Source organism: Desmodus rotundus, chromosome 13 (genome assembly GCF_022682495.2).
Source record: "Desmodus rotundus isolate HL8 chromosome 13, HLdesRot8A.1, whole genome shotgun sequence".
In the NCBI taxonomy this organism is placed as follows: domain Eukaryota; kingdom Metazoa; phylum Chordata; class Mammalia; order Chiroptera; family Phyllostomidae; genus Desmodus; species Desmodus rotundus.
The window spans coordinates 25,212,295-25,227,810 of record NC_071399.1 but is presented as its reverse complement, the minus strand read 5'-3'; the positions used below and the strand labels follow the sequence as shown (position 1 = coordinate 25,227,810).

Here is a 15,516-nt window from a genome sequence, read left to right as displayed (position 1 = left end):
GGCTTCAGCCATGGAAGGTTGCAGTCTGGCAGCTCTGGAGGCTGGAAGTGCGTGATCGGTGCCCGCAGGGCTGGGTCCTTCTGGGGGCTGAGTGGGAGGATCTGTTTCTGGCGGTTTGCTGGAGATCGGTGGCGTTCCCTGGCTTGTAAAAGCATCAGTCGCCCAGCTCTCTTCCACACCTTCGCGTGGCGTTTTCCCTGTGTGTGCCTGTGTCCAGATTTCTCCTTGTTATAAGACAGCAGTCATATTGGAACAGGCCCCACACTAATGACCTCCTCTCGACTAACTACATCCGCATGACCCTGTTTCCAAATGAAGTCATCTTTTGAGGTCCTGGAGGTTAGAACTTCACCATGTGCATTTTGAAGGATCACAGTTCAACCCATAATGTGAATATCAGCTGTCGTGCAGCCTGATTGTATTTCTCTCTTGCTGAAAATCCTCTTTCAATCATCACTTTCTAAAAGCTGAAGTCTTTTCGTAGTGCAGCTCCTGCCTGCCACCCCAGACCCACTCTAGCCCCGCTCCACGCCCCCATCACACTTGCCTCTCCTGCATGTTTAACAGCATACAGGTCCCCGAGTTCCCCTAGGACCGCTGTCTCTGGCACTGCACACATTGTTTCCCTTGCTGGGAGAATCCTCCTCTTTTGGCTTCCTGGTGCAGTCCTCGCTCAAGGATCACCTCCTCCTGGAAGACTTCTCTCCCTGTGTTCCTCTCCTCATTCTGAATCCACCCTCCTGTGCACCTCTGTGCTTTGATTGTGCTTTCCTTGATGTCATAGTAACAATGTATCTGTTTCTGTGTCTTTTACCTACTAGTCTGCCAGCTTCCTTAGGCCAGGGATTGTCTGTTCTCTTGTTTCCCCAGAGCTTTACCTATAGCTGGTATATGTTAATCATTTAATTAACCTTTTTTGAATGAGTGAGTCTCCTCTGTCTTTAATTTTTACTTATTTTTTAAATGATTTTATTTATTTATTTTTAGAGAGAGGAGAAGAGAGGGGGGAAGAGAGGGAAACATCAATGTGTGGTTGCCTCTTGAGCACCCCCAACTGGGGACCTGGCCCACAACCCAGGCATGTGCTCTGACCGGGAATTGAACCGGTGACCCTTTGGTTCACAGGCCAGCGCTAAATGCACTGAACCACACCAGCCATGGCTGTCTTTAATTTTTAAAAATAAATTGCTATCTAAGAAACAGCAAAGATCCTTAACAAATTTATTTAATCCTCACCTAAGGACATGCTTATTGATTTTAGAGAGAGGGGAAGAGAGAGAGAGAGACAGAGAGAAAGAGAGAGAGAAACATCAATGTGAGTGAGAAACATTGAGTAGGTGCCTCTTATACGTGCCTTAACTGGGGACCAAACCTGCAACCTAGGTATGTGCCCTGACCGGGAATCAAACCCACAACCTCCCAGTTTATGGGATAACACTCCAACCAGCTGAGCCATACCTGCCAGGGCCCCCTAACAAAAATTTTAAGTGATACGTATTTGTTAGGAGCCAAGAACGGGGGATTCCAAGTTCCATTTTGTCATCATTCATTCATTCCAACCACATTGATTAGGACCACGCTACATGCATTACATGCAAGTACAGGGCACTGTGGGCACATGAGAGATGCCAGGGGTGGTCACTGAGCTTAAGAAGCTTGTGAGTAAGGAGAGAAGATACACACGCCTGAAAGGTTTCGTATGAACACAGTTCAGCAAATATATGTAGAAAGTCCAAGGGAGTGGTCCAGAAGAGGAAAGTGTAGGGTGGTCAGGAAGAGGGGACCTGGCTAGAGCCGGCTGCGAGGCGTGGACGAGGTGGAAAGGAAGAGAGCAGTCAGAGCCCTGTGTGAGCACCGAGGCCAGTGGGAACTTGGGAGCCACACCACGCACCGTGTAGGGAAGACGCAGAGAGTGCGGTTGGAGTCATTGCCCTGAATTGCTGTGTTCTGTCCCCAAAAGCCTTTGTGACTACTTGTTTTTCTTCTTCTTCACCCAGAACGGCTTGTCCCCCATTCACATGGCGGCTCAGGGAGACCACCTTGACTGTGTCCGACTTCTATTGCAATACAACGCGGAGATAGATGACATCACCCTGGACCACCTGACCCCACTCCACGTAGCAGCCCACTGTGGCCATCACAGAGTGGCCAAGGTCCTTTTGGATAAAGGGGCCAAACCCAACTCCAGAGCCCTGGTGAGTGGGAGGCTATTGGAAATATGCCAGAGGGGCAAGGGCCGCGGTGGGGCAGAGCCAGGGCTGCATGGCTGAGCTTTGTGTGAGGGGCGCCTGCCGGCACCTGTCTCTACTTCCGAGACATAGGAAGGTGTCAGTGTGTGCGAAGGCTCCCGAGGCGTGGCACTGCACAGGTGGGCCTGGAGCCCCTAAAGACTGTGGCCCCCAGCAGCAGGCTGAGGTCAGGGGAGGGTTTGGGCCCAGGAGACCCGGCTCTGGAAGCAGCACTTGTGGGGTGCGCCTGGGGTGGGGGTGCCACTCCATCAGAGCCAGGTCCAGAGCAGAGGGACAGTGCTTCCCGAGAGACTGCCTCGTTCTTTTATCTGCTTTGCGAACGAGTGAAAAGCCTGAGCTAAGCATCCTTCCTCTGCCGAGAGGCTTACAGTGTTCATGCTGCTCGTGTAGAGGTGAGTTCAGGCCTAAAGCCAATCCCCTCCTGCGCGGGTCAGGAACTTGGTGGGGCCGAGCTCTGCGCAGAGCCTGACCGTGACCACCCTCTCCCTCTGCCCCTTCCCCAGGGAAGAGAATTGAGCAGCAAAATAGCCCCAGGGACTGCAAGGGGGGGCTCATTCATTCACCCAGAAAGCTGCCATTGAGCTCTGCCCACATGCAAGGCACTGCTAGGGCAGTCAGAGCTCCCGCCTCGGCACCGTTGACACGTCAAGCCTGGCATTTTTGTGCTGCAGGGGCCTGGCCTGTGCCCTGTGGAATGTTTAGCAGCATCCCTGGCCTCTACCTGCCAGGTGCTAATGGCGTCCCTCCTCGAGCTGTGACCATGAAAAATACCTCCAGACATTGCCAGAGGACCCTGAGCTGGGGGTGGGGGGACAAGATCCTTGAGAGCCACTGCTTTGGGGGCATCAAGCACCGGGAAAAACAAGCAGGCAGACAGAAATGAGCACACAGACACCCCTGGCCTTGTGGGGTTCACATCCTAGCTACCACTTCAGAGCGGAGCTGATGTACGGAAATCCATTTTACTGAAAGTGATCGTTGGTTTCCGGGAAGAGAGAACGTGATTTGCTTCACAAAAGTACTCTTCATTGTACATTTCCCCTTGAGGAAACTTTAAACAGCAGGCTCTTTTAGCGCATCCAAAAATACGATTAAATTTTTAAAGCAGGTTTATAGACAACATGCTCAGGAACGCACCAGCCACCTGCCTCTTCAGTGGTTTGCAGTAATTGGCTTTCTGGTCTGCGGGAAATCGCTGACATGCTTGGGCAGAGGCTGCCGTTTAATCAGCAAGGTGGTCTGGGCGTTCCGTGGGCTAGTCTGTAAGCACCTGTGTGTCTGTCTCCTTTTTGGGGGGCTGCAGAATGGCTTCACCCCCTTACACATCGCCTGCAAGAAGAACCATATCCGTGTCATGGAGCTGCTGCTGAAGACTGGGGCCTCCATCGACGCTGTCACCGAGGTAGGAGAGACTGTGCAGATGGGCGGGAGGTCGCCCCCGTGGTCTTCCTCCAGCAGCCTCCTGGGGAGTAGTTCTTTGTAGCTACCTGTGGCTGCGGGACTGTGTGTGCACGTGCCCACCTCGCCTGCTCCAAGGGATAAATCAGGGGTGACTAAGACAAGGACACATGTGTCAAGTCTCAGGGTGTTTTCCAAAATCAGATACAATTTTTTGAGTTGTAAAAGTGGGCAGAATCACCCTGTAGTGATTTTTTTTCCTTTCAGCCCTTTTCCTGGAAATGAGTCCCTCTCATTTAACTCCCTTCTCTTGGAAAACCATTCTGGAGCAGCTAGAAATAAGAAAGCCTTAACTACAGCTGGGTGTCTCTTCCTTGGAAGAGTGGGAAAGTCTCCCCTCTTCTCATCCCTCTGTTGTCTGTTCCAGTCTGGCCTGACCCCTCTCCATGTGGCCTCCTTCATGGGGCACCTGCCCATCGTGAAGAACCTCCTGCAGCGGGGGGCGTCGCCCAACGTCTCCAATGTGGTAAGCCCGCGGGCACAGCAAGGGCTCGTTCTCGACACCAGGAGCTCAGAGGGGAGCTTTACCCAGTGATCCCTGGATCTCTCTGCGGCTAGAAGTACAATTCTCAGAATAGCAGAGGCTTCAGGCTTGGGGAGAACATCCTTAGGTACTGATGCTTTTCCAGTAAAACTCGTCACACGTCTGTAAGTCTTGGGGGGTTATTTTGAACAATAATTTCGGAACTTCTGTAAGTGTTATCTGGGAATACATTTGCCCTTTTAAACATTCATGAGCTCTGGGGTTTGCTTGCAAGTATTCTCAGCCCCCCCCCCACACACACACACACACGCGCGCACACACCCCAGGCATCAGCAGGCGAACGGCTGCAGGAGCTGCGTGCTGGGGCAACTCCACCTCTTGGACGAAAACCAGCCAAGCTTCTCCAGGCTCACACTCTGGAGCCCTGCATGTGTCCTTTTGGAAACGCAGCATGTATTAACACATCTGTAATTTTGTTATTTTACAGAAAGTGGAGACCCCGCTACACATGGCAGCCAGGGCAGGGCACACGGAAGTTGCCAAATATTTGCTCCAGAACAAAGCCAAAGTCAATGCCAAGGCCAAGGTGCGTGCTGGAGGCGGGAAGAGTCCTGGGATGCGAGCAATTCAAGCTCACTGAGGAGGAATCCGTCCTAATGAGAGGCCTGGCTGCAGGGCCAGTGGCACAGAGATTCCTGGGTCCGATGCGCTGACCACGCGGACTCTGCTTTCAGGGATTCTGTTCTGACAAGACCAGAGACAGTTTTGCGTCGGAGCTCTGTTTCTTCAGGATAAGGGAAGTCCAAGCGGCACAGCCAGCCTGCCGTGTTTATGGGGCTGAAAGGGTTTCCCAGTGGTTAAAGGCTTAGTATAAGAAGAAAAGCAACTTTTTAAAGAAAGGGTTGCTGGGGAAAATCAGTCAGGAATGATGCTTCCCACTTGTAGTAAAAAGCGTTTCTCAGGATTGGGTGAGCGAAGGGTAAGAATGGCTGCTGAGTTGGCGGGATGAACGGCTTTGGCCAAGAGCAGGCTTTCCCAGCCATCGGGTGACAGCAGCTCCTTCTGGAGTTAGGACTCTGACTTCTGTTGCCGCCACGTGAGGGAGCCCCCAGTGGGGCCCCCTAACACAGAGACCTCACCCGCTACAGCCCTTCAGCATCGGGCATAAGTGGGAAGGGGTGGGATGCGGTGAGAAGTCCCCCAGCCTCTTCGGTGCTTTAGACTCTTTAAGGACCCCAAAGTAGTGTCAAAGAGAAAGACCAGTGTCCACTGAGGAGTGACTCGGGAGACAGTCATCACCACTACAACTTACCGAGTGCCTATCACATACCAAACACTGTGTGAAACTTCCTATACATACCATCTGCTTGATCTGAACCATAGTCCTATGGGCTCAATATTATTATTCCCCTTTCACAGACGGGAAGGCTGAGCCTTTGGGCAACTAAGTAGAAATAACGACTAACTTGAGGGGTTGTTGTTAACAAACAGCACGTGGACTCCTATAACTCAGAGCTGTGATTTGAACTCCTTCTCTTCATCTTACCGGCCGTGTGGCCTTGAGAAAGTCACTTACAGTCTCTGGGCATCATCTTCCTCCTTTGTAAAATGAAGCTTAGGATCAGGTAACTTTAGTAATACCCCGTTCTTTTTCTTCACTTCGGATTCCAGGATGACCAGACCCCACTTCACTGTGCAGCTCGCATTGGCCACACCAACATGGTGAAGCTCCTGCTGGAAAATAATGCCAACCCCAACCTGGCCACCACCGCTGGGCACACCCCCCTGCACATCGCAGCCCGAGAGGGCCACGTGGAAACGGCCCTGGCCCTTCTGGAAAAGGAAGCCTCGCAGGCTTGCATGACCAAGGTACAGCCTTTCTCCTCTTGTTCTCCAGGTGACTGGCACAGGCTGGTCACTGCGGAGCCAGGAGCACAGGGGGGCATTCCCACCTGCTCTTCTGTGCTGTCTCCGTTGTGCTGAAAGCAGCAGGGAGGGCCGGCACACACAGGACTGGCCACCATCTGTGAGCCTGATACGCCATCATTCTGCCCCTGCAAGGCGATGAGCTGTAGTTTCTCGCTCACACACCCAGCCTTCATCCATGTATTTGGGAACCACTGTTTGCTCCATACCTGCTCTAGACAAATCAGACAGGTTCTGAGATACAAGGAGGCGTGAGACTCGACCCCTGCCCTCAATGAGTTAGTGATCAAATCAGAACAAAAGATGGTTTTACGCTTGTCAGGAGGTACAGGTGGCGGGTGGGAGAGGAGCCTGCTGGTGGCCGAGGCCTCGGCCCCTGAGGTATCAGAGATGCTGTGCCCTGTATTTGACCGGCGTCTCCCTGCCCCTGAAGGTGGGACACCTCCTTTGCCATGGGCCCTTGCTCCAGGGCAGACCGCTGAGGCTCCCCAGGTTCTGACAGCCTGTGTTTCTCCTCAGAAAGGATTTACCCCTCTCCATGTGGCAGCCAAGTATGGGAAGGCCCGGGTGGCGGAGGTGCTGCTGGAACGGGACGCACATCCAAATGCTGCCGGGAAGGTGAGTTTGAACTTCCCTCCCTCTCTTGGGTCAGAAGCCAGAACAAGAGATAAACTCTCCTACTTGCGAAGAGCATCTCTTGCCTAAGCCCACTGTGTCCATCTTTTATATGGGCAGCTATCTAGAGAGAATGACCTTTGGGAAGACTGGCCTTTCTGAAAAGGCCTTGACCTTCTAGAAAGGCCTGGTGGCCAACGCTGAGCGAGTGTGCTGATAGCACTGCCCCAACAGGCCCAGCAAAGTCAAAGTGGCCCTGGGTCCAGCTGGTACGCTCTTAGTGACTTCTGTCAAGATTGGGTCTGGAATGGTTTTTAACCAGATTTCACCTCTATAAAAGAGGCGATGTGGATTCCAGAATGGTGCGGCCTGTAGCTAAAGGAATCACTAAGGAGAAAGTCCCCTGAGTGAAAACTGTTCTCTTTGTCGGTCTCACCCGCCCGCAGAATGGCTTGACTCCCCTGCACGTGGCCGTGCATCACAACCACCTGGACATCGTCAAGCTGCTGCTTCCCCGGGGTGGCTCCCCACACAGTCCTGCTTGGGTAAGCCTGCCCTGGTCCGCACAGCAGGAGGACAGACCCCACCAAGGCGTCTCGTGGCCTCCACGCCCCCACCCCACCCCGCCCTGCTCCAGAACAGGCTGCCCGCCTCTCCTTCTGGGAGGGCTGTTCCAGAAGCAGCCAAAGGACTTTGGTGTTTTGCTTTTATATTTACCTCAGAAATATCACCTCACTTTCACAAATGTTACCTGCAGTATAATCACCACTATTTGAGGACCAGGAATGGGGTGGGAAGTGGGTAACACTTCTTAGCAACAGGTTACCTCGCAGAGGTGGATTCTTTTTACGCAGCCAACTGTTCCCCGAAGGGGTGAGTGGCCGCTGAGTTTTGCACATGGGCTGTCCAAGGTCAGCACGTACAGGAACCTCCTCGCGCGGTCAGGCTTGTTCTCCGATTCCAGCACAGCGGCTGCACGTCGGGAAATATTCAGGGCTGGGGGCGAACTTGCTGGAACCTTGAAGCAAGGGCCCCCCAAATCCATATTTCTTACGAGTTCAGACCTTTAGATCGTGGCATTTTTTGACGAGGCACATCCTGTATGTGACATGGTAGACACGTGTCCAGGGTGCTGGCTTCACGCAGCGCTGAAGTGCACTGCTCAGAGCGGCAGAGTCCCTGCCTCCCAGGGGACCCCGGGTAAAGGGAGCTACCAGGCTGGCTTATTGTGTAAGACCAGACCTGCGGCGGGTGGGGGTGGAGTAATACAAGCTGGACAGAGGATCGTTTATTTGGGGGGTTAGGCTGCCCCCTGTGGGACAAAAGGTGTGCAGTGTCTGGGAGGAGAGGGTCTCGGTGGGGCCGGTGGCCACCCATAGGAGGAGGGGCGAGGAGGGGGAGCAGGGCTCAGGTAAGAAGGGCACAGCTTCAGGAGCTCGCCAGCCACGCTGTAGGGCAGCCCAGACTCAGAGGCATGCTTTCTGAGAGCGCAGACCCCCGTGCTCGGCCAGGCAGGAGTGCTGTCTCCGAGGAGGGAGCTGCGAGGGTGGGCTGGTCTGGGGGGGGCTCCTGCTGACTTCCTGGGGACACAGCCGAGTCAGGGAAAACCCGTGTGGGCCTTCAGTTCGTTTTGCCTCCGCAGAATGGAGGCTCATTCGAGGTGTACGGCCTCGCTTTCCTGCAGACAGTGCCCCCCAGATGCCCCTGTCTCCTTGGGCTCCTGTCCCTGCTGCTGTTGTAGCAAAGCCCACGTCACTGTGTAGACAGAGCCTGCGGCCCTGCTAAGAAGTGACTTACTCCTGCATCTAAAAATAAAGAGCTGGACTCCCCCCTCCTCGCACCCTCCTTGCACAGAAGAAATCAGAGCCAGGTTCATGGTATTTAAAGAGAGATTTATCCAAGCACACACGCTGTACAGATGGGGTTTGTTTCCACGGCAAAAATAGTTTACCGAGTCGTCTGGCAATTTTGTAGAATTTCACATGCAAATCTCTCTGCACCCAAACCAAACCCTCCCCTTTCTAATTTTGATGCTAATGTTGTTTTAACATTCAGGCAGATCTCGCTCCAGTCTGCGTGCCTTTGGATGAGCTCACTTCCTCTGGGGAAAGCAGAGCCTTTTACTGGCACCTGGTCCTCCCTAACCTCTCCCTGACTCTCCTGCCTCCTCGCTCCTTGTCCTTGTCACCCACAGGCCTGGTTTGGGGGAAGCTCGGAGAGGCAGTGCCTGTCCTGAGACAGAAAGCCCAGCTTTCCCCAGGGCTACCTGGCAGCGAGAGCCAGCCTGCCCTTTGGCAGGAGCGAGCAATGTCCCTGCCAGTGTGTCTTCCCTCCTCAAAATGGACACTCCTCTGAATTTTAGAGAATCTTGGGCCTCCCCAGACCTTTTGAGTCAGAATATGCATTTTAATAGTGTGGACATCCCCAGCTGCCCAAGAGGCCTGGGTCTCCAGTTTTACTTCTGTGAATATGCTTGGAATTGCCCTGTTACTCCTTTGTACATGAAGGGAAGTCCTGATGAGCGTTGCCTGTGTGCAGTGAATGCATGCTGTGGGCCAGGCACTGGCGAGGGCTTTAGCAGTCTCACCCCAGTTCCTCCACCAGCTGTGCTGAGCAGGCTTCTCCAATGCTCAGAGAGCATGATCTCCCCTTAGGGGTGGCTCCCAACCTCAGGTTGGTCCGCGGAACCACACCCCTTTTCTGTGCTCTCTTTTGATGTAGTACAAAATCCATTTTGTTTAATTAACTTTGTTATAATCCAAATGCCGATCTCGTTATGGGAAAACAACCTGCAAAGAAGAATTTACTGTTTTCTCATAACATAATCAAATTTAAAAGGAGAAACACTCAAATGGATTATCTTACATAATTGTTTAAATGGAAAGACTTTTTAATTCAATTTAATTCTTTGGGTAAATTACACCTTTTCATTTCTCCATAAAATCCACTTTGCAGCTGGGTCTCTCCCTGTGCCCCAGTGCTATCAAACCCGGGTTTTGCTACTTTGGTCGGCCCCTTTCCTCTTGCCTGTTTCCGATCAGTGATCCTGGCAGAATCAGAAGTGTTGGTTTCTAGTTTCCCCAGGGCAACCATGGCTGGCAGGGAGACTCGGTTCTCTGGGACAGCTCGCAGGATGCTGGCCAGGGTGAGGGGGCCATATGCCTTATGCCATCTGCTCTGGGGCTGGGTGGGCATACGATTAGAAGGTCACGGGTCCTCCTCAGAAGTCCCAGGGCCTGGCACCCCCGTTATCCCTGAGTGCTTTGTAACCTGGACACTCAAAGGGTGGCTCTTGGACCCTCGGCATCTGCATTACCTGGGAGCTTGTTAGAAATGCAGAATCTTGGGTCTTCCCAGACCTTCTGAGTCGGCACCTGCATTTTAACAAGACCCCCAGGTGACTTTAGACATATGGAAGTTGGAGAAGGACAGCTCCCACTGGAAGGAGCTGGGATCTGGAGTCAGAAGGGCAGGCTCAGGGCACCTGTTACCGCATTTACTATGTGACATCAGTAAGGCACTTAGCCAGCCTCTCGGAGAATTGCCACATTTATCTGCACAGTGAGGAAATAATAAAAATGCCTGCCTTATGTGCTGTACGTGGCAGCGGTGACAATGCAGGTGAAAGCAGTTTCAAACAGTGATGACCACTGTCACTGTCACCTGTCTGCTGTGGATTAAGGAGCCCACGCCAGAATGTAAGCACACGCGCTGGTCCCTTCCTTGCGAGCGTCCTGCTGCCCAAAGTGAAAGGAACGAGAAAAGCCAGCCGGATGAGCAGTGCACGTGACGTCCCTGATTGACTTCGGGGGCTGACAGTGTCCTCTGACCCATGTACCAAGGTTTATTACTTTTGTATCTTCAGTTTGGAAAGCACCTTCACATACTATTGTATTTGATCTATTCAACAACTTTAAGAACAAGGTAGGTGTTATTATCTACCTTTAATGCCTTAAAAAAATACAAAAGATAGTCTAGAAGTTGCTGAATACCTTGTCCCCATTGCACGGCTAGTTAGGAAGGAACAGGACGGGCTCCTCGTTCCCAAGTCCCTTGCCAGGTGCATGTCCTCTTGCCTGAAGTCGGCAAGGCCAGGCGAGCACTTGGCCCAGCTGCACAAGGAGGGAAGCTCTCTGCTCCTTTTCCTCTATGAGATGTTGGCAGTCGCTTCTTAACGCAGGAAGGAGGAAGTGGGAACCTTTTATTTTCTTACACATCTAGTCCCCTAGGTGTTCCATAGGAGGCCTAGTTGCATCTTCTTACCTGTTGGTGAGTGCTCCCTGCACCGCAGTTTGTTGGAGACGGGTACAGAAAACAGGCGGCGAGAGAAGGTGCAGGGCGTTTGTGGGCTTGCGGGGGCCTCCCCAGATCACAGAGATGTGGTTGGTGTGTTGGTTTCCTGAAGTGGCCCTTCCGGGCAACACCAGCCCTGCTCGGTGGGTGACCAGCAGGCCAGAAACAAAACCTGGCCCTCCCTCGGAGGACCACATTTAGGGCCACATGTGCTCATATTGCCAACCCAGCCTTCCTGGAACCGTTCTTCTGTTCCAGAATGGCTACACCCCCTTGCACATCGCTGCCAAGCAGAACCAGACAGAGGTGGCCCGCAGTCTGCTGCAGTACGGGGCGTCAGCGAATGCAGAGTCGGTGCAAGGTGTGACACCCCTTCACCTGGCCGCCCAGGAGGGTCACGCAGACATGGTGGCTCTGCTCCTCTCCAAACAAGCCAATGGCAACCTGGGGAACAAGGTAAACGTGGCACCTTCGGGTTGGCCCTGTGGTCTCGGTGATGGTTTCATGTTAGCTAGCTACATATTATATCTGACTATTGAGCACCCACTGTGTGCCCAGTTTCTGAATTAGGTGTGTGTGTGTCTGTGTGTGCAATTCTCACAATAGCCCTTTGGAGATTTTATCTTAGTTTTATAAATTTGAAAAAAGATTCAGAGAGGTTGCTTATTCCCAAGGTTGTATGACCCTGAGCCTATTAGATGCCAAAGCCTTTGCAGAGTCTTTCTAAATAGGTTGGTTCAGGAGTCTGTAAAATGGTCAGTATTAAAATCCACAGGACACTTTCCCAAAGTTAGGCCAGTGTTACATTAGGAAGATATTAAGTGATTCGGTGCTAAGTATTCTTTTTCAGTAGGGAAGGTATTGTCTTTAAATGCTAACCTATACATTAAATTGGGAGTTCTCAATCCAGGGACTATTAGCATGTGAGTCGGAAACCTTCCAAATCTGCGCACAGCATTTTGGGAGGACAGGCACGTGAGCATTTTTCTGGGTGAAGTCTTCATAGTTTTCACCAGCCTCTCAGAGATGCACAACCCAAGAAAGACTGAGAATCCCTTCTCAATAAAAATAGTATTATTGAAATATAATTCACATACTATAAAATGCACCTTTTGCATTGGACTTCTCAGTGGTTTTTGGTGTACTTGTGGAATGGACAGCTGTCCCCACTGTCTGATTTCAAAACATTTGCATCACCCAAACGGAAACCTCATACCCTTTAGCTGCCACTTTCCATGTCCACCAAAGCCCCCAGTCCCTGGCCACCGCTAATCTACTTCCTGTCACCATGAATTTGCCTCTTCTGAACGTTTCATGGAAGTGGACTCATTCAATATGATGAGCCACTTCTTTAGATGATGTGTGAACATAATACAATTTCAGAAAGGCAAGCGTTTTAAGGATAACTTAAGATTTCTTAAAAAGCTGTAGCTCCATCAGCTCTTAATACAGGTAGGGACAGGTGACCCCCAGGAGGGAAGTGTCATGGCAGGACCTTCCTACTGGGTGGGGTTCTTGGTTTCTTCTTCATGCCGTTTGTACTGGAGATGCCCTTACTCATCCACATGCTGCCTTTATGAGGCAGATGACCGTGTTACCCCGAGGATCAGGCAAGGTGCCCAGAGGCTCGGGACTGACCTAGGGGACTCTCTTGGGCCAACCTGTGGGAGATGGCCTGCCTGCTCAGGCTTCAGCTGCGGAGAGGCACTGCTCATGGGCCTCTGGTGAGAACAGAAGATGGAGGAGGGCAGGGAGAGTCCCTGGAGGAAGGACAGGCCCTGCCTGCTGCCTCTGATTACAGAGGAATTACAGCTTCACTTGCCCACGGTTAGTGAAGCGGGTTGAGGCCCATGGCGGACGCAGAGGAGAGAGGACTTCTCTGATGTTTTGTGGGAGTGTGTGCAAATCAAACAAGCTCTCCGGGGCATTACTCTCCTCACGAGAAAGCTGTGAGAAGAACACCAAAGCGTGGTGTTTTTCATCCCAGCAAGATGCCCCATCCTTTTCGCAGGGCATCATTGGCCGTGCTCTAATCACACACCACCTCTAAATGGCACGTCGGGCTTTTCGATGAGTTTTCATCTGTTTTCTCAAGCGATCTGTACTTTGCCCTTGAAATAGATCAGTGATAAGCCCTGTTTTCTAGATAAGGAAACCGAGGCTCAGAAGCTCCTCTTGCATCTTGGGAGTGGGAATTGTCACAATTGGAAAGTACACAAAGTGTATCTGGTTCAGAGGTCAGCAAACGATGACCTATTGGCCAAATCCGGCCCACTGCTTGTTTGTGTATATAAAGTTTTATTGGAGTGCGGCCACATGCTAGTTGTTTCTGTGTTGGCCATAGCCGCTTTCTCACTATGACTGGCACAGTTGGGTAGATGCCAGAGACACAAGCCTAAGGTAGTGGCAATCTGGCCCTGAACGGAAAATGTTGCTGACCTCTGGTTCCGTCTAACCACCTCATGCTGTAGATAAGGATATGCAGGCTCACAGCTGGAAGAACCTTGCCCAAAGTCAGATGGCTGGTCGGCACCCCAACCAGGGGCCCAACCCACAACCCAGGCATGTACCCCAACCAGGAATTGCACCGGCAACCTCTCCGTTTGCACAATGATGCCCAACCCACTGAGCCACACGCCGGGGCAGTGCTCTCTTACTGTGGCCTGGAGTTCTTTACTGGCTACCAGATGACGGACTTCTTTTTCCTTCCAGAGCGGACTCACACCTCTCCATCTGGTAGCACAGGAAGGCCACGCTCCAGTAGCAGACGTGCTGATCAAACATGGCGTCACCGTGGACGCCACCACTCGGGTAAGCCTTCCCCGCCACTCCGCGCATGCCCATAGCCCTGCGCAGGGCCCACCTCCCTCATGCTTCAGAAGTGACTCCTGCTCAGAGTTAGGAAACTCCAAGGACCCAGCGACATACTCTTCTCTGCCCCTTCCTAGGGGAGACAGTGAAGACACCAATCCTCACTTTCCAGTTGGGAATTTTGAAGTTTGCTAGACCTCTGAGCCTCTATAGTGAGAAGCCAAGAGGAATATTTAATCATGATTCCAAGACCTGTTTTAACGTGAGCAGGGTGTCAAAATGTCAGGCCTCCCAGGATTCGCTAGAAAATTCAGCCCCTTTTACTCCAGCGTTCAGTTAAATTCAGGTCAACTTTCTGTGAACCTCTCTGTGTGCGAGGAGGTCCCTGAGGCAGCTGAGGATCCCGTGCACGGCACAGGCAGTGCATCTGCCTCAATGATTTGCAGTTTAGTGTGGAGGTGACTGTCAGGGGCTGGAAGGGACAACCTAACATGATGTCCCAGTGAGAGAGGCGCTGGAGAGCCCTCAAAGCACACAGGGAGGAAGCTGGTTCCGTCCGGTAGAGAAGGAGGCTTCCTGGAAGAAGTAGCATTTTGTTCCTTTTCACCACGAGGCAACTGTATTAAAAGGAAGGAATGCGTGATGCACCCTCAGCTCTAACTCCCTCCGGAGTTTCGCAGGAGACCGGTCAAAAACAGGATGTTAAAGTCTCTGAGAAAAATCTGGAAATGGTATTTTATTCCCAACTGCGTACAGCTTCAGCAGGAATCTACTTGAAAACCAGGACGGTTCTAGATCTCTGGGCTCCTTTTGTGGGCCTAGGTTAGTCTTTTGGGGTCCTTCCCTGAGAGACTTTATGCTGAGGGTTAGAATGTGGGGGTCCCAAAGCCTTATCATTACTTGAGGTTCAGCCTGCAGGGTCTGTGTCGAGATGGTGTCTGAAGGTGGGCACCAGCCCTCTGGGGACTCATGGCCAAAAGGGCCGAGGGCCTTGGCTTGTCGGCCTCTGGAGGAAGCTCAAAAATATTCAGCAGAACAGATTCCTTGTAAATTAGCTCCTTTGCAGTCAAAAGGCAAATAAATAAAATAAATACCCAAAGCCCACTCTTTTCAAACAATGACCAGTTCTTATAAAATCCATTACACTACTACTCAGCGACTCAGACTGCCTTTTGGGGGTACTTACAATGGGATTCCACCCCTCTAGTGGGAGCATGGTCTGCTCCCGTCTGGGTCGGCCGTGACCTCCATGCCACCAGCTGTCCTCATCTGAACCCCCTTCCCAGCAAAGGGCCTGAGGGCTGCTCCCCCCTCGGAAGGACCTGTCTTGGCCTCTGTAACACGGGTCTCCTGGGTTTCCTCCTGCCTCTTGGCCAGTCTCTCACAGGCCTCTTTTCTGATCTCCCCCTCAGTGTTGCCTAGGTAGATGGGCCCCCTTTTTCTCTCTACGCTGACCCTAAATGACCTTGCTCATTTCCAAGACCTTACACACTCCATAAGCATCTTCTTACCTAGAGCTCTTTACCGCATTCGCATGGGTTTTCCAGTCACCTGCTCTACGGCTCACCTGGATCTTTCTTGGGCATCTCAAACTCCACTTGTCCAACACTGAGCCCCATTCCTTCCCAGGCCAATGGTATCTGACTGGCCACGGCATATACACAGCATAAAGTACAGTAT

General features: G+C 52.1%; 1 protein-coding gene across 8 annotated transcripts in view; it reads left to right on the top strand.

Annotated features, from left to right (window-relative positions):
• ANK1 (ankyrin 1) overlaps positions 1–15,516 on the top strand; it is a 197,385-nt gene that overhangs the window by 136,589 nt on the left and 45,280 nt on the right. For all 8 annotated transcript variants that reach the window (XM_045186675.3, XM_053916480.2, XM_045186673.3 and 5 more), the window contains exons 10-18: positions 1,998–2,195; positions 3,553–3,651; positions 4,075–4,173; positions 4,679–4,777; positions 5,863–6,060; positions 6,637–6,735; positions 7,179–7,277; positions 11,284–11,481; positions 13,738–13,836. In XM_045186675.3, coding sequence (XP_045042610.2) covers positions 1,998–2,195; positions 3,553–3,651; positions 4,075–4,173; positions 4,679–4,777; positions 5,863–6,060; positions 6,637–6,735; positions 7,179–7,277; positions 11,284–11,481; positions 13,738–13,836 — 1,188 coding nt within the window. The remainder of the gene's footprint in view (positions 1–1,997; positions 2,196–3,552; positions 3,652–4,074; positions 4,174–4,678; positions 4,778–5,862; positions 6,061–6,636; positions 6,736–7,178; positions 7,278–11,283; positions 11,482–13,737; positions 13,837–15,516) is intronic.